This window comes from Rattus norvegicus, chromosome 18 (genome assembly GCF_036323735.1).
Source record: "Rattus norvegicus strain BN/NHsdMcwi chromosome 18, GRCr8, whole genome shotgun sequence".
Taxonomy (NCBI): domain Eukaryota; kingdom Metazoa; phylum Chordata; class Mammalia; order Rodentia; family Muridae; genus Rattus; species Rattus norvegicus.
In genome coordinates, this window is record NC_086036.1 from 37,320,287 (window position 1) to 37,338,889 (window position 18,603).

At 42.4% G+C, this 18,603-nt stretch overlaps 1 protein-coding gene across 9 annotated transcripts in view; it reads right to left on the minus strand.

The window, feature by feature from the left end:
• Mcc (MCC regulator of WNT signaling pathway) overlaps window positions 1-18,603 on the minus strand; it is a 474,765-nt gene that overhangs the window by 277,937 nt on the left and 178,225 nt on the right. For 2 of the 9 annotated variants that reach the window (XM_063277361.1, XM_039096846.2), the window contains exon 1: window positions 3,835-3,975. The exons of the other annotated variants lie outside the window; for them this stretch is intronic. In XM_063277361.1, coding sequence (XP_063133431.1) covers window positions 3,835-3,891 — 57 coding nt within the window. In that variant the 5' untranslated portion in view covers window positions 3,892-3,975. Of the gene's footprint in view, window positions 1-3,834; window positions 3,976-18,603 lie in introns of those variants that run through there. 9 annotated transcript variants of the gene reach the window in all.

Below are 18,603 nucleotides of genomic sequence, written 5' to 3' on the forward strand. Positions count from 1 at the left end.
AGGGTGATGTCTGTCCGGAAACCGGGAAAGGGAATAACACTTGAAATGTATATAAGAAATACTCAAGATAATAAAAATAAAATAAAATAAAATTAAAAAAAAAAAAGAAAAAAAAAAAAAAAAAAAAGAACCCATCGATTCAAGGAAGCCGTTTCAGGATGTTTAGTTTTCCATGTTAATACCATCTAGCTCTTTGGAGTGCTTAATAAAGTGAATAGATTTTGATAATAAAAAAAAAAAGTGCAAGGAAGAAAAATTGATTGCTTTAGAAAATTCTTTAAGAAAATAACAGTTCTTTGTCTCCAGTGTCTTTAAGGATTACCAAGAAATGGGAAATTTTAAAAACACATTTTGATGTTTTCACATAAATAGGTAGCTGTCTACCAGACAGGCAAATCAAACAGACAGCTATTCCTCAAGGATGAGTGAACTTGAGTTGAGTCTTGATTCTGTTGCATCTCAAGACATTTTCTTTCCAAAGCATGAATATGTCTAAGAGCCAAGCAGAATGATGGATGGGGAAATGAGTCTCACTCTCTACTGGCCACACAAGTTTTTCAGAGACAGCAAATTGTTGGCCCAAACCCAAGCCAATGAGGAAGATACCAAAGCTCTCCCTTGACAGAAATTCTGAATTGGCAGAATTAATTTAATGTTACTGGAAGTGTGGCCATTCTACTCATTCTGCTCCCTGATTTTTATTGAGGGGAGGAGTTGATCACTAATAGTGCATCGTTTAATTTTCAAGGTATTTTTAATTTGGTTGATGCTGAAATTCTTCTTTAACCTCACATTAAAAAAAATAAAAATATTTCCGCACTTTTTGACTGGAATGGGGAGCAGCTAAGAAGACAAGTTGGCAATTCTTGCTTCTCAAGTTTTTCTCCGTGTATTCTTACTGCTGCTTTTGTCTGTTCGAACTTGATTGAATGATCGTAGTAGTTAGCGGCGATTTACTCTCTGTAATCAATTCATGGGATCTAGAAATGCTATGATTCAAACTAAAGAATTACAAATCAATTTAAACAGACAAAAGGGACACATTGAGGAATTTCCTATTTTCTTCCATCCTATTCCTTATACTTGCAAAGCAACCAACAGTGAATATTCAGCCCTAGGTCTCTCAACCTCATTGGCCTGGTAGCCATACTACCACAGTTGTCTCCAGGGCAGAGAGCAATTCCTCCATTGGTCACTAAAGAAAAGTTTGCTGTTCCTACTAGGGTATTAGCATGTTTCATTTCATCTAGAAACGAACAAAAGTCACTCCCTCTCATTGAGTATCAACAGCATTGTCAAAGAGCGCCTCTCATGGCTATAGAGAGAAGACGCCTGAAGAAGGGTTAAAGCTCACAAGTGAATCACAGTAAGGGATTGATTACACTGGGACAGTGCTGGTCCTTTCAGGGACTGCCCTGTTTCACAAATGCCTGGTGAACAACAGGCATCTGACCCAGCATTTGACCCCTCCGATGACCTCCAGACTTCCTCCACACTCTTGGGTAATACAGAATACAAAAGGGAAACCCTGAGGGTTTTATTAACCATGCTTCCAGGTGAGGAGGAAGAGTCATCAACCAATGAGTAGGAGAGGGTCGCCTGGCATGCATCAAAGGGAAACCAATGTTAAAACAAACAACACCAACAGCAAAATAAGGAAGAAAAGAAACTCTATACTAAAGACCCAGCATGAGAAATACAAATAAATAAGTGTATGTATGGATGTTATAGAAAGAATAATTGACAGAGTCATTCTCCACATAAATTGAACTGCCATTCAGGGTTCATAGAAATGGATCACATACCCGTTTCTTGCCCTACCAAGTTTCTAAGTACAGAAGTGAAGATAATAAATCTCATCTATTGGCTATGGCAACCATGTAACCTTCAAGATAACATGGGCAGTAGATTGTGTGTGTGTGTGTGTGTGTGTGTGTGTGTGTGTAGAACTGGATGGGGACAGAAGAACTAGGTCCTGGGAACCAGAATTGGTTCCAAGGATGGTAAAAAATCTGAATAGACACATCCAGAGGACAAGAGCAGACACTGATGAGAACATGGTTGGCAGAGATTGTGATGGGTTTCATTGAGAACAAGAACATGCCATGTAATATTAAGTACGATTTTTCTGGCCAATCCAAGACCACAGAGCACCATCAACCCTTCCATTTGCTTTACAAGGATTAATTAATACAGTTTAGGTCAAGAACGAGCAGCTTTCTCCCAGTCCCAGTGTCCCAAACTCTCTGAGTTCACTGGCAATGCTTCTGGTATTCAAGTAAAACCGTATCTCTGTGCTGTGTTATATTCTTCCTAGCCGCTTCAACAAAGCACCTCTAGGTGACAGAGTTGAACCTGATAATTAGAGAGACTTAACGAAAGGGGCTTTCAAAATCCTCTCCAGGAGATAACCATTAGTGGCTTTTGATTATTAAGTGGTCCTAGAATCTCAGCTGAATGCTTCTTAGATGGGTTAGTTCTGAAGCATGACTCTGGATTCTAGTTCAGCTCTGACACATTGCCCTAAATATAAAATTGGCAGAACTCACCTAGTTCCTCATGTCTCCTCGCTCACTTCCATTTGAAAATTATATCCTCACTCATCGTTTCTGCAGCCTTCCACATCACAGAGGTGTAAACATGGGGGTTAGGACAAGTCTCTGTTTCCTATAGCTAACACCTCAAAATGCTATTCCAGACTATGGCGGTAATTGCACAGAGGCATGATACGGGGCACCATGAAGGTTATTCCTTCACGATAGGTTATACCCACGGCATGCTAGGGTTTACTGCACTCATCCCTGGATTTTTCTCATCAACAGTCCCTCCTTTGCAGGAGTGGCATCCTTTCACTTTTCCTGATGTTTCTGACATCACCAATGCCTGCTTCCCGCTCTTTTTCATTTCCCATTTCCCTCCTCCGATCTCCCTTTCCTCTCTTCAGTCTCACCTTTAAGCGGCACAGGTGACCTTTAAGACTAGGGCCACCATACCCAGGCAAGTTATTAAGAAGGATCCCCAAGGGCCCAAAGTAAGCATACAGACCTCATATTCCTTGGAACATGCAGTTTTATAGGTTTCCAGGCACTTTTCATATATTACCTGGAGGCAGACATCCCTAAAACTTTACTACATGGGAGGGCAGACATCCCTTAAACTATCTCCCCCACACACAAAAAATGGCTTTGAGAAACTTACTGCTCACATATTTACATACTGTTTGATGCAGCTTTATCTAATTTCAAAGCTGGTCTCTTAACACTTCAGAGTAAGCCCAGGAATTGCAAATGTGGCCTCAAAGACACAGGAGTCCAGACCCTGGCAGGAAATAAAGTTCCAAGCAGCTTTGATGTGCTTCTTCCCCACCCCCCTCCATCCAGCAGGTCATTCATCTCTACCCAGGAAGGAACCACCTTGCCTGAACAGCAAGTAAGAGGTTTAGTAACCCGTCCTTTCCGGGTCTCCAGCACCACCATTTTCCCAGCTCCACCAAATTAGTTGCTGAGGCTTTAAGCATAACGTTCCCACTGCTACAAGGAATGTAGCATATCAATAGTAGAGGAGGGAGTGAAGGAACTGGGGTCCCGACTCTAAGGAATAAAAAGCCTAGGTGGCTGGGGAGAGAGTTGTTTCTTTTCTAAGCCTCTCAGCGAAATATTAAGCCAGTTCAGGTCAGATCCTGAGTAACACAAGTTAAAACAAGATCCGGAAAATCCATCAATCTTCAGTTGCGATGCTCCCAGACTCACTAGAGGTGGGGTGGGGGAAAGACTGGAATTGATGCGGGAAGCCGAGGCACCGAAACCCGAGCTCCGGACCTCAACAGTTTCTTACCTCGCTCAGCTCAGCTGAGGAATCGTTTCCATATTTCACCGCAACTCCAGAATTCATGCCTGCACTTTTCAGAGCCGGGCTCGTCCCCAGACTTCCGAGCGTAGGAGCGGGCTTAGGCTAGATAGCCCGGGCTTACTCCCTTCCAGCACATTGCAGTCTAGACAGCCATTTTCACCCAGGACAGCAGCGAGGCCAGAAGGGATGGAGAAGCTCGGCACGGAAAGTCTGGCTGGAATCTCACCAGCGAGCCATAGCCGCGGGAGGCTGGGCAGCGGGTTGCGCTCGCAGCAGCTGCAGCGGCCGAGCCGGCGCCGGGACCTGCCCGCGCGCTCACTGCGGAGTCCCTGGGCGATGCCACCCTCCGCGCCGCCTCGCCCCTTCTACAACAGTTCCACGCAGATCCCCATTACCCGGCAGGCGGGCAGTTCGCGCCGGCGCCCAGCAGAGCTCTGGCACCCACCGGGAGAAGCCTGGGCACCGGTGCGAGGACGATGTGTGCCTAGGGTTCCCCGGAGGAAAGAGCTGGAGAGATCCGGAGCCGAGCAGCACTTCACGCTGAAGTTTCCCTCTTTGAATCGTCTGGAGTTGTAAGTGGTTTCTGATTGAACACAGCTGTCTAACTGCTGGCTAAGGGCTGCGCGGCGGAGGCGGGGCCAGGAGAAAAGGGTTGGGGGAGGGAACAGAGGAGACCGTGCTGGGAGAGCAGGCATCCTTCCAGGTCTCTGCTATAGTAATTACAGGACCCAGGTCCAGAAGGGAGAGAAGGAACAGGAAAAGCCACCTGAGTAATCGTGCAGGAAATTGAAAAAAACCTTCCCTGTTACCAGCCGCTTTCCATGATTCAATAAGGTCAAGGCAAACCTGAACATCGTATGTTGGCCAGCGCTGAGCGGTTCTCACGCTACATTAAGATTTTACAAGAGTGTGGGACAGTCATTTTCCCTGATTAGTCTAAGTCAGGCTCCCACTTTATGTGGCTAGGGCAGAGTGCATTCTCTACACGTCCATAACCAAGATAAAACATGCCAAGCCCTTGAAAGATTTAAGACACTCGAGTGTTCGTGTCCTCTCCAATCTCCCTGCTTTTATTAAAAACACACACACCTCAACTCAGCTTAGCAGTAAATTAGCAGAGACAGGGAATAGGAGTTCGAGGCTAACCTGGGTTAAATAACAAGAACTAGTTATAAACAAATATCACTGTTATCTTGGCAGAGCTGGGTTGTTTCTTTCTGGAGATTGGAGTATGAATTAGAAAAGCTCAAAAGGACCGGTATGTCCAATCAGGCTTCGCATTCCCTTAGGATGAAACTCTCAGTGTACATGGTGAATGCTCTGGGAAAGAAGGGTTACCTGAAGTCTTTTATAAATAAAAAGTCTTCCAAGCCTGGTGAGTGATGACCTTGGCTTGTAATCATAGCTTGAAAGCAAGAAGATCACATGTTCAAGGCCTGCTTCTGCTGCACAGTGAGTTCAAGGCCAGCCTATCCAACTTAATGAGAACCTGTGGCAGTAAAATAAAATAAATGGCCAGGAGAGGGCTGGTGTGATAAAGTCCCACATCTGGGATCCTTTAAAACAGGAGGGCTGCATGACTGCTTAGCCTCACCAGTCTCTCCTCACACAATGGGAAGAAAATATCTCCACCTCTAGGCAGACCTTGTCATTTCCTGGAGCCTTCTATGAAAAAGCTGTTGTATTGTTCCAACCCAAAGTCTATTTTTAAAAACTCAAATAGGATGTTTATTTTTGTCTTAAGATGGCACAAAGGGGCCATATTTGCATATGTCTTCTTACTCAAGCCCTTCCTGTTTAATTCATTCATTTCCTAACAGAGACTGGGCAGGGATAAACTGGGAACTGCCAGGCTGCAGAACCTTCCATGTGGGGAGGGGTTAGGAAGACATGACACTTAAAACATGTCCTGAACTCACCATGTCTGAAGTTGGAGGTAGTGTCCAAGCTGACTGTCCTTTGCCCCAAATGTATGGGACTGGAAGTGTGTCCAATTTTAAGGTTTTCTGAGTTTGGACTATTTTACAAACTATGGTTTGAGTCTCCTTAAGATGAAAATCCAAGACATGAAATACTCCAGAATTTGGTTTTCCTGTTTTGTTTTTGGCTTTGTTTGTTTTTGTATTGCTTATTTTTGCTTTGTTTTGCAATTTTGAGAAAAGTCTTATGATACCCAGAGAGGATTCAGATTTGTTAACTTTTTGGTGCTAGAGACCAAACTCAGAACCTTGTTCCTCCCAAGCAAGTACACAACCATCTGAGCCACGCCTAGCCTTTGGAATCCATTTTTAAACAGATTTATGTATTTTATGTATTTATTTATTTATTTTATGTATGCGAGTACACTGTTTAAGACACACGAGAAGAGGGCATCAGATCCCACTACAGATGATTGTGAGCCACCATGTGGTTGCTGGGAATTGAACTCAGGACCTCTGGAAGAGTAGTCAATGCTCTTAACTGCTGAACCATCTCTCCAGCCTGGAATCCATTTTTTTTTTTAGCAACAACAATAACAAAACAAAAAAACACTGTGTCTCTGTTCAAAGGTTTCAGATTTTCAGATTATAAATGCTCAACCTGTATACATGTAGTATAAAAGAAAATGTAAAAAATGAATTAAACAAGTGCTGTTTTAATGCTACTGTCTTAGTTAAGGTTTGTACAAAACATCATGCACACAAAGCAAGTTGGGGAGGAAAGGGTTTATTCAGCTTACACTTCCACATTGCTGTTCATCACCGAAGGAAGTCAGGACTGGAACTCACACAGAGCAGGAACTTGGAGGCAGGAGCTGATTGATGCAGAGGCCACGGAGGGATGCTGCTTACTGGATTGCTTCCCCTGGCTTGCTCAGCTTGCCTTCTTATAGAAACCAAGACTACTAGCCCAGGGATGGCCCCACCCACAATGGGCCCTCTTACCCTCGATCACTAATTCAGAAAATGCCTTACAACTGGATCTCATGGAGGCATTTCCTCAAGGAAGGCTCTGTTCTCTGTGATAACTCCAGTTTGTGTCAAGTTGACACAGGAAATCAGCCAGTACAGCTACCAAAACCAAATGGATGCCTTTATTTACTATCTAACCAAGTCAAAGCAGAATTTGCTCCTAAAGAAGACAAAAAGCTAGCAATGTTAATTATAATAAGAAATGAAATATTCTATACTCTGGAGGACATTTCCTTTTCTTTTTCTTTTGTTTTATGTGCATGAGTTTTCTGGCTACGTGTGTATGCCTTGAATTCCCTGGAGCTGGATTTGCACACAGCTGTGAACTGCCATATGGGTGCTGGGAATTGAACCTATGTCCCTTGGAAGAATAGCCAATGCTCTTAACTGCTGATCTAACTGTCCAGTCCTGAGTCTAGAGAATATTTCTAAGGATGATATTAACTACCTGTATGAGATTTTCTTCAAAGTCATGCCTTCAATACTTACCTCCACAGAAGAGGTGACCTCATCACTGTCTGGCAGCAGTAGATGGGGTAAGTTGAAAGTAGAAAATGGACTATTGTGATTGGACTATTACAGGTCAGGAAAAGGCTACTGAATTATAAAGAGGCAAGGGATAAAAAGACATATGCAAGAGAATCTATACATAGAGAGCAGGCAGATATTTTGGTGGAAAAGAAGGTATACTGGTTAGTTTTAACTGTCATCTTGATACAACCTGGAATCATCTGGAAAGAAAGTGTCAATAATTAACTATCTGGATCAGGTTGGCCTGTGGGTATGTCTGTAGGGGATTATTTTGATTGTCAGCTGAGGTGGGAAGTCTTAAGGAGGTAAGGGAAACACAAAGAGTAAATGCCTTAGGACATTCAGGCATAGTGTACTTCCGTATATACCTGTATTCCTAGAAATGAGGGTGCTCCTGTAGTAAGACTTAGTTCAAGGCCAGGCTAGGAAACATTGTGAACCTCTATGTTAGTAAGTTTGAACTGTCAGTTAAAGGTGGACAGTGTGGCGGAACATGCTAGAAAATATCAATGGAAGAAGTTGGTAATAGTCAGTACAGAGCATGCTCAGCAGGGCAGAGACAAGACCCAACTCCTATATTTTCATTTGTACAATTTACATTTTTCAAAAGTAGTTGCTGTATTAGTTTTTTCCCCACGACTGTGATAAGACACCAGGACCAATGTAACTTATAAATAAAAGCGTTTAATTGGGCTCACACTGTCAGAGGGGTAGAGCCCATGATGGTGAAGTAAGGGCCCAGTAACCAGAAATCTGAACGCTCACAGCTTGATCCACATGCAGGAAGCAGAGAACTCCAGAAATCACATGAATCTTGAAACCACAAATCCTGACCTTAGTGACACACTTGCAAGGCCACACACCTCCTAATCTTTTCCTAATAGTTCCACCAAATGGGAAACATGTACTCAAAAATAGGAACCATTCTCATTCACACTACCAAAGGTTCATTCCTCTACAGAGTACACCACTGGATGACATGAAAAGCAAGCCAAAGAAAATTCCTCTTGGATGTTAGTATGCTTGGATATATAGGTCATAAGACAGAGGGAGAAAGTCATGGATGACTACCAGTTTAGGGATTGAACAAAGAGGAGGACCAGATTTTAAGGAACTAAGGATTTTTAGATGTATCAATATACTTAATAGACGATTCTCATTTTAATAGACTAATTTCATAGATTCAGCCTTTAGCATAGTGCTGCTAACATTACAAAAAGACAGATACATGATAGTAGTGGAAGAAAATACTGCCACCTATCAGGCTATATTAGCAGTTTTAATGTAAGAAAAAGAGCTTTGTTATACACAGAAATGCAATAGACAATATCTAGACTATAATTCTCCAGGATCCAAGCCTTATAAATTATAAGGAAGAAAACAGGTAAGAAAGTGAGAGATCAAAAGAGGTAGAACTCTATAGAATCCCATGGACACACAGAACATATTAACCAGTTGCAGTGTGCGCACTTTAATGGGATCGTCACTTACACTGTGAAAATGATGAGCGATAAAAAGTATGACATTTAAGCCAGTTGTGGTGGCACACATGGCACACAGCTGTCATCTGATAATGTTGGAGACTGAGGTAGGATAATCAAATGTCTAAGGTCAGCTTCACAAGAAGATAGCTCAAAAATATTACAAATGAAAATTATATTTACATTCAGACACATACTTTTAATATATTCAATTATTTTAAGAAATTATTTGGGCTGGAGTGATGGCTCAGTGGTCGAGAGTGCTGACTGCTTCTCCAGCAGATTCATACTCAATTTCTAGCACTCACAAAGGCAGCACACAAACATCTCTAACTCCATTCCAGAGGATCGGATGCCCTCTTCTGGCCTCCACAGGCAGCAGGTATGGAATATATTACACAGACAATCTCACAGGCAAAACACACCTATGCATGAAATGATAGAAAGATTATTAATTTCAGATATGTCAATCATCAGGTGGTCACATTATAAAGTGTCCTTTTAAAGATATATATTGAAATACTTAAGGTGGAAACAATAAAAGGTCTGGCCTTTTTGTCAATTACAGAAGGCAGGGAATGGATGAGTTATTGATGAAACAAACTGACATAGTTTAACTAATAACCGTTAAAACTGAGTGACAGGTAAATACTTTCTATCCTGTTATACATCTTTGAAAATCTTCCTAATAAACAAGTTCATGTGGGCTGTCTCTGCCTTCTGTGCCAAGCATGGGTTCCAGTGCTCATAAGGCAGAACAAGAAACTAGGAAAGGCTGTTGCAGATCAGGGATGCTTGTGACCTGGGGGAAATCAATCAGGATGGTAAGAAATGGTTGATTTAGGGCTGGGGCTCAGCAGTTAAGAGCACTGACTCAGAGGTACTGAGTTCAAATCCCAGCAACCACATGGTGTCTCACAACCATCTGTAATGGGATCCAATGCCCTCTTCTGGTGTGTCTGAAGACAGAGACAGTGTATTCATATATGTAAGATAAATAAACAATTCTTTAAAAAAAAGAAATGGGTTGATTTGAGATGTAGTTTTTAGGTAAAATCGTCTAGGCTTCAATGAATGCTTGGTTATAGGTCATAAGACAGAGGGAGAAAGTCATGGATGACTACCAGTTTGGAGACTGAACCAAGAGAGAAGGGCCAGTTTTTAAGGAACCAAGGCTTCTGTCTTAGATGTATTAAATTTGAGTTTCTGGGGCTGGGGAGATACCTTAGTGGTTGTGAATTTGCCCAGCATATATGAGACTGTGGTTTCAACCCCAATAATGACAAAGAGATGAGTAAATAAATAAGTAAAATTAAACCTCCTGTTTGGCACATAAAGAAATACACTTGAAGATCTGAGTCTTAGGGTCAGGGAGGGTTGGGGGTATAGTGATGATTTGGCCATCTCCAACATAAAGTTTATAGTTGATGGTGAAAGCCAGGATATATGTATTCACCCCAGGAGAGAATAGAGAATGCAGAGCTCAGTCCCAAGACTCACCACAGAGATGCTGTCATATTTCCAGGCTAGTTAGAACAAGATGTCCTTGTTTTAATAGCTAAGGAATGGGGAAGAACTCCACAACGGGGAGCTCGGGAGGGGCAACATTTGGGATGTAAATAAATAAAATAACTAACTAACAACAACAATAATAAAGAATTCAACGAGATCAAGGAAGAAAACTCAGAAAGGACCAGACCAGCTGTGGACATAATAGTGCAGAGGTGGAGAGGCTGCTTCTAGAAGGGTGGAAACCTATGTAGAATGCTAGCAAGAGGCTAGCAGAGTTGTCAGTGAAACGTTTGTTCCTAGAGACCACTGGTGACCTCCAGAAGAGAAATCATTTAAGTGGACCAGACGGATCAAGGACAGAAAATGTGAAAAGGCACCTGAAGATAACTTTGAGAAGTATACTGCCCTGAGCTCAAGTAGTAGTGAAACCTGTCAATGTGTGCCAGGCTCCTTCTGTGGGCTACCCTGCTTTAGACTCAGTGGCTTATCGTTGAGACATAGCTGGAATGCCCTACACAATTTGTTTGGTTGATGTTTAAAATTTCTAAGAAAACAAGTATTTGAAAACTATTTCCAGATTAAGTCTCACACAGTGAACAAGCAAACAAAAACCTTCATTTTCTTTCCAACTGCAAACAAACCTGAGGGAAGCAAGCACTAGTGGGCTCTCTGATGGCTTTCATGGGCTACCACACACCCAACCCACACACTCTAATTATCTAGAGTAATTTTCCACCAAACATCCCTGCCATTATCCATGGGAAATTGCAATGTGAGTTTTGCTACCTCATTGCAGGACGTGAGCTTTTTTTTTTAGAGACCACATAGGTATCCCTGTCATTATCAATGTCCTGAGAATCTTTCATTTATTCAACTGTACTCCAGATCTCTTTACTCCACATCAGATTCTTCTCCATGAGGGAGGAAAACTGATCAATGGAGGTTCGAAATTTGGAAACCCCTAGGAAGGTTTTTTTTTTTTGGTTGTTGTTTTTTGATTTTTGATTTTTTTTTAAAAGAGGAGTACCTGCCTATGTCAGTGGAAAATAAAACTATGTATTAAGTAGGTGTGGAAAGATAAATCTAGTAAAATTTTGAATATTCTGAACTTAAATGAATTCCAAATGCCTGTCCCCTGTTATTTCTGGAGCTCTGTAGGCTAAAACAGAACCATCCCATCACTCCTTTTGCTGGAATGCAGCATAGCAATAACTAAAAAAGAAGCACAGACAGATGGGAACGGGAGGAAGATAAGAGAACTCACCCAGGTAAAGTGTACTGGGTTCTGATCTCTAGCACTACAAAGGGAGAGGGACAAAGAAGTAATGTGTGTGCCTTATATAACTAATGACAAAATGGCATTGTACCAAGCTGAGAGGAGGAAGGACGGTCTGTGGCAAAAGAAAGTCACTTTTACAGGCTCTGAGACTACGAAATCTTCAAGAATAGACTTCAGTAGTGAGGGCTTCCTATTGGGACACACTGAGACATGAGGAATAGGCTCTTGCCTTCTCCCAGGCTTTCCTAATTGGTTTGCTCAGGTTGCCCCTCTAAGCAAATGCTCTCAAATTGGAATCTTCTGCCATTACCCTTCCTTATGCCCTTGTGTTTTGTTTTTTGTTGTTCGGTTATGTTTTAAGCCATTATCTTTTTATGTGACTACTGAACAGTTTCATTGAGTACCATCACCATAAAACTACATCTAAACTGAATTTGTTGCTTTTCACCAAAATCAAACTTCAAGGCTGGCACGATAGCTTATCTAGGAAAGGTAACCATCATCATGGGTAACCACCCACCTTCCATCCTCCAGTCCACATGGTTGGAAGACAGAACTGACTCCTGTCAAGTTGTCCTCTGACCTCCACATGTGTTTCATGGTATGTGCGTGCCTCTTGCCATGTACACACAGATAAAATAAGGAAGTATAAATAAATCTTTTTAAAGCTAACTTTAATTACGGCTTCTGTAAATGGGATGAAGTGGAAGTTTTTCACCTTGTCACGTGATGCAGACTCTCATGGGGGTTTTGCCGAGGCAAGACCTGTAGAAGGACATCATGTGATGTTGGAGAAAGTATAAATAAGACTCAATGGACAGTGACAAGAGTGTTTGACTAGCTAGCTCTTGATTCCTGTTTGATATCCTGACGCTACTAAACTGGACTGCTGTAATCCTGACCAAGGAAGATTGGAATCGACTGTTAAGAACTACTTCTAAACAGGTCCACATCCCTTTGTCCTGTTTACTATCTTTTCTCCCCTACTTTTGGACAGTAGGCTAGAAGAGGAGGGGCTCTATGCAATTGAGAACCCTTATTCAAAGTAGGTTTTGAAAAACAGAAGCCTACAATGGAGTCTAGTCATTGTAGTAATTTCCAATTCTTCCCCTTCTCTTCCAGTCATTTAAGTCCTTCCCTCTCCCTCTGCTTTATACAGCATCCAAGTGTTGTTTTAATAAGTTAACTGAATGATATGATTCAAGTCTAAGTCATTTTGTATACTCTAGCACAGATATTTTCCTACAAAGTATATAGCTTTGTATCATGTTATGTTAAGTTATATTTTAATGTTTTGTTGAAATACAATTCATGTATCAAAAACATTTAATACATGTAAACCAAAAAAGGTAACTCCAAAGCATAACACTTGATTAGAAGTGGCAGCACTGAATTTTTAGCTCCAATATTGGAGAGGAAAATAAAAGGGAGGGATGGGGTATAAAAAGGAGCTGTCAAGGCTCCAGAGATTGTGGGATGTAGGAGAATAGAACCAGTAAATTAGGCGGACTCAAGTCTCAGGCAATAGCCAATGTTATTCAGAGCTTCAGACAGTTTTTACTCTGAGCATTGAGAAAGGTCACCTGAGTAAAGTTCTCGAGAGTTCAAGCCATGTCCAAGGACAAGGACAAAGCTGAACAAAGCAAAAATGTCTTTCCATAGAGGCACATGGAGGATAGTTTAAACATTTACTTGAATAGTAGTAAGAAGGAAACTCGGTCCTATCTGCTACGCCTGGGAGGAGCATAAAAACACATTTCAAGAACAGTTCCATGTTTTGAAAAAACTGAGATCATGAGGCTTTTGAGTTCTGGGAGTATTCTCACAGGCACTCAGAATTCTCACATAACTACATTCCTGGACCATGTTCCAACAAGGACGGAGAGATAGGATGAAGGTATACAACTGTGTTGCTATGAATTTGCCTATTTGGGACATGTCATGGAAAGACAAAACATGTACCCTTGTAGCCCTCTGCTTCCACGTAGTGTATTTTAGAGGCTCATACAGGTTGGGGTGTATATTCACACCTCGAGCCTTTTTCTTGCCCTAGTATTGTGTGCATATCATGGTTTCTTTATCCAGGTACCAGCTTATGAGTCATTCCCACTTGCTGACTAGTCTCATAATGCTTCTAGAAATACATATTAGCAAGTTTTTCTCTGAAGGCATGTTTTCAATTTCCAGGGTGTGGGGTGTATGTACTTAGAAGGAGAATTACACAGCAATAGGGCAAGCTTTTTGTTTCACAATTTAAGAAAATTTCCAAGATGGCTGCCCTTTTAAAAATTCCCATTAGCAATGTTTGTGTTTTCATCTCTTGGACATCCTTGGCACTATTTCTTTTTAAATGATAGCCAGATGCTTTTTATTTGCATTACTCTAAAGTCTGATAATATTGAACAACATGTGTGCTTATTGGCTTCTTACATTTTCTCTTCAGAACCCAGGGCCTCAGTGAGCTACATCTCCAGCCCAAAATATTTTAAATTGGGTTACCTTTTTAAAATCTTTATTTATTTATTTACTCCTGGAAATTGGACCCTTATCACATACAAACCCCCATTTCCTTTCTGTTCCACAGATTGTCTTTCTCCTCTCTTCATAGAGATCGTTGAAGTATAAAATGTATAAATGCTGACGACGCCCAGTTTACCTGAATGTTCTTACTGTGACAGTTAATCTTGCTCATCAACTCGATTGGGTTGAGAGACACCTAGAAGATTATTGAAGCCCAGCACAGCCTTCATGTCCGTCTGTGAGGATGTTTCTAGAGAGGATTAGATCATGAGGGTTATAACCGAATAAGTGTTTAATCCACTGATGGGTACAAAATCTGAATAGACTTTTGAGGGTGAAGAACTATAGAAGGTAGGCTAGTTTGGAGGCAATAAATCCCTGAGTACATACATGCCATTGAAATATATACCTTCATTTACTCCTATCTTTTTTTCTCTTCAGCACTCTCTCTGCTTCCTGCCCACCACTAAGTGATCAGTCTCCTCTTCCTGCACAGGTTTCTGCTACCATGATCCTTGGCCTTCCCATGGGCCAAGAATCAGCAGAGCCCGTGGTATGGACTGGGATCTCTGAAACTGTGAGCCCAAGTCCTTTGCCCACACTTGTTTCTATTGGATATTTTGTCACTATGCTTTTGTTGTAACAGTCAATAAACTATTTCCTGAGGTAAGATCACATAGCTTATTTTTCTCCTAATAACTTTACAGTTTTGATTTTATGTTGGGGATGGTGATCCATGTTGAATTACAGTTTTATGTCCGTGTGTGTGTGTGTGTGTGTGTGTGTGTGTGTGTGTGTGTGTGTGTGTATGTGCCTGTGTGTGTGTTTGCATTGCTGGGGCTCAACCCGGGGCCTTGTGCATGGCAGTCTATGCTCTATCATTGAGATATATTCTCAGTTTCCCACACTTCATTTTTTTTTGGTTCTTTTTTTTTTTTTTTTTTTGGAGCTGGGGACCGAACCCAGGGCCTTGCGCTTCCTAGGCAAGCGCTCTACCACTGAGCTAAATCCCCAACCCCGACACTTCATTTTTTTAAATATCCAGTTATTCTGGCATTATTTATTGGAAATGTTACTCTTTTCTCACAATAAATTGTTTTTGGCACCCTTGCCAAAACCTATTGACTGTAAGTATGTTTATTTATAGAGTCACAAATGTGCTCCATATGTCTCTATGTCTATCTTTGTGCCAGTATTTCATGATCTTAATTAATTTGGGGGTATTTTTTTTGTTTTCTGTTTTAAAAACAGAAAGTATTGTCTGATTTGTTCTGTTTCAGGGTTGTTTTGGCTGTTCTAAGCCTCTTGTGTTTCAACATGAATTTTTGGAATCAAGCTGGAGGTATGTAAAGAGGGCAGAACTTGGAGACATTTACCTCTTAATATTAAGTCTGCTGACCCACGTATGGGGTCTGTCTCTTCATTTACCTGGGTCTTTGATTTCATAAAACTGTTTTTGAACTGTTTTATATGTCTCCCATTAAATTTATTACTACATATTTTATTTCTCCTCCTCCTCTTCTCCCCCCTTCTTTCTCCTCCCTCTCCTCTCCTCTCCTCTCCTCTCCTCTCCTCTCCTCTCCTCTCCTCTCCTCTCCTCTCCTCTCTTCTCCTCTCCTCTACTCTTCTCTCCTCTTCCTCCCCCTCTTCTTCTTCCTCTCTCTCTCTCTCTCTCTCTCTCTCTCTCTCTCTCTCTCTCCTTTTGAGACAGGATTTTTCTGTGTAGCCCTGGGCATCGTGAACTCACTCTGTAGACCAGCTGGCCTCAAACTCAAAGATCTGCCTGCCTCTGTCACTCAAAAGTTGGAATTAAAGGGGTGTGCCACCACCAACAGGCTTTTTCTCTAAAAACCTGATCTAATTTAAATAGTCTTGATTTATTTAATTTTCAGATAATTCATTGCCAACATATAAAAATAAACTAATTTCTGGTATATTGATTTTATATCTTGAAATCTTCTCTAACTTTTTTTTTTCTATTTCATAGTCATCTGCAAAGTCTTCTGCAAAGAAAGGTATAGTTTTTCTTCTTTAAACGCATGTCTTCTATTTCTTTTCCTTACCTACTTACTCTGGCTAGCAATGCCAATATAATGTTGACACAAACAGAGAAGACATGCTTGCCTTGTTGCTGGTCTTCAGGGACAATATTCATTTGTGCTCTTCATCCTCCAGTCAGTTTTATCTCTAATTATTTCAGTGTAAAGCTTCTACCCAGCCCCATGGTTCTTATTCTTATGACTGTCAAGTTCGCCCCACATTTCCCCCCACTCTTCCTCCCCGATTATAGTGTTAGCCATATGCTCCTCTTATCTTTCTATTTTTAGTTCTCTACTGATTCATTGTGAGTTTCACATCATGCACCACAGTCCTGCTCATCTCCCTCATATCTGCACTTTGCCCTTGCAAACCTTCCCTCAAAGTAAGACACACACACACACACACACACACACACACACACACACACACACTATCACCACCACCAATGCATAGAAAACATCTCATCATGGAAGCTGTCATATGTTATAGGATGTCCCAAGGTATATCACAAATGTTTAATGCAGTGATTTGTCTGGTTTGAGATTTCTGGCTTCTGCGACACCATCAAAAAATTATATCCTCACCAGGACTCCTTGAAGTTATCCTGTTGTTGCCCTGTGTCATGGAAATCCTGCAGTTTTGAATCAGCAGGACTGGCCCTTTCACGAGTCCCAACCATTTGTAGATGATGTAGATTTTGGGGTGGGCCATCTCAGAGCCATGGATCTGGGCCTGGGTCTCCAGCTCTCCCTTATCCATGCCACCACAGGGAGCTTTCCAGTACTGCTCTGGCTAGGCCACCCAGTGCCTCAAACAGCAGGAGGCAGGGTCAACTCTCCCACCTTCATGCCCTCAGGACTGGCTCACCAGTCTGTATGACTACAGAGCCAGCACCACTGTAGTGCCCAGTAAAGGTCTGAGGCCCATTCACCTAAGTGCTGCACCCCGTGAGGAGCTGGGCCAACTCTCCTGCACTCACATACTTGAGGCTAGCTTACCTTTGCCTTCACCATCAGGGCCAGCTTCATTGTGTTGCCCAGGTAAGGTGTAGGGCTCTGCTCTCCTGAGTGCTGCAGCCAGAGAGGGACAGGGACACCTGCTTTCATGATTCCAGGGCCAGCTCTCTCAGCTGCTGTAGGTAGTGAGGGTTATAGAAGAGGTATCACTCCCACAACCATGCCACCTCAAGTCAGACTAGTGGTGGGACCAGCTTTTGGGCTCTCACCTTCAGGCTAGTTCACCTGTACCCCCAGCACCAGGGTTGCCTCTGTGCTGCCAGGGTGAGGTGTAGTACCCACTAATCCAAGTGCTGCCAGCAGTGAGAGATGGGGCCAGCTCTATAGAGTACCAGCTTCATCCAGTGAAGGGCAGGGCCACTCTGCACAGACTCTGGACATCCAGGTGCTCACCAGTGGCTGCCCCAGCCAGGGACATGCCCCTGCTCTCTAATTGTAATATGACCACAGACAACAACACTAACTCCTGCCACTGCATAGCCATGAAGTGGACTTTTGAAGTGGAAGACATGTCCCTCAGGGACAGCTGTAGCTGAAACCTCACCATGGCCTTATTTGGCAAGGCTGGCCACTCACAACAGGCTACTCTTCTCCACCCTCAAATTTCCAATTCCACTCTCTTCATGATCAAGAGAAGCTGCCCCACTTCTCTTTCTCTCTCATTTGACCACCACACACTAGCACATTGCAGTGGCTTCTGCTGCAGGCTGGCCATGGGGCAGGCAGGCCCCTGGTAACATCCTCCATCCATGCTCCATGACATGTCAGCAAGCAGGTGTCTGTGGCCCGTCTGTGCAGTGCACTTGGAGGACAGGGCTGTAGGTAGCATGATGGGCCACAGATCTCTGTCTTTCTCCTTCCACACTGCACTGCCTAGATTTGATGTTTTATGAATTATAAACACCAAGCCAGGCATCCATGAACAAGGGACTGCCATCTGCTCTGTCCTGACTGATGTAAAACCAGCAACAAGGTGTCTCTCTGCCCATTGCCAGGAGCATCTTCTTAATTCCTAACTCCTGTCCTAACATTGATCTTTCTCCTCTCTGAATCATCAACACTTCTGGCCTTATCAGCTCCATTTATGGGTAATCACCCATAAATTATCAATTAAGTATCAAACGAAGTACAAAGCAGAGTTGGAATGGCTATTTCAGGATTAGAAAACAGAAAGTATTCTTACCCAGTTGGTATATCACTACAGCTTCATATCAGCAATGTTCTCCCCTGCCTGGTCTTCCATTGCAGGAACCTCTGGACTTTTTTTTAATTAAACAGCCACAGCACTAACATTTTATACAACTGGAGTCTGTGAAATGTGTGGATACAGCCTTTTTTCTTTTCAGAGGGTGTGGTAACATGGTGGTCTTCTCTAGGCACCAATCCCACCGGCAACTTGATCTTGCACTTCCAATTCTGGAGAA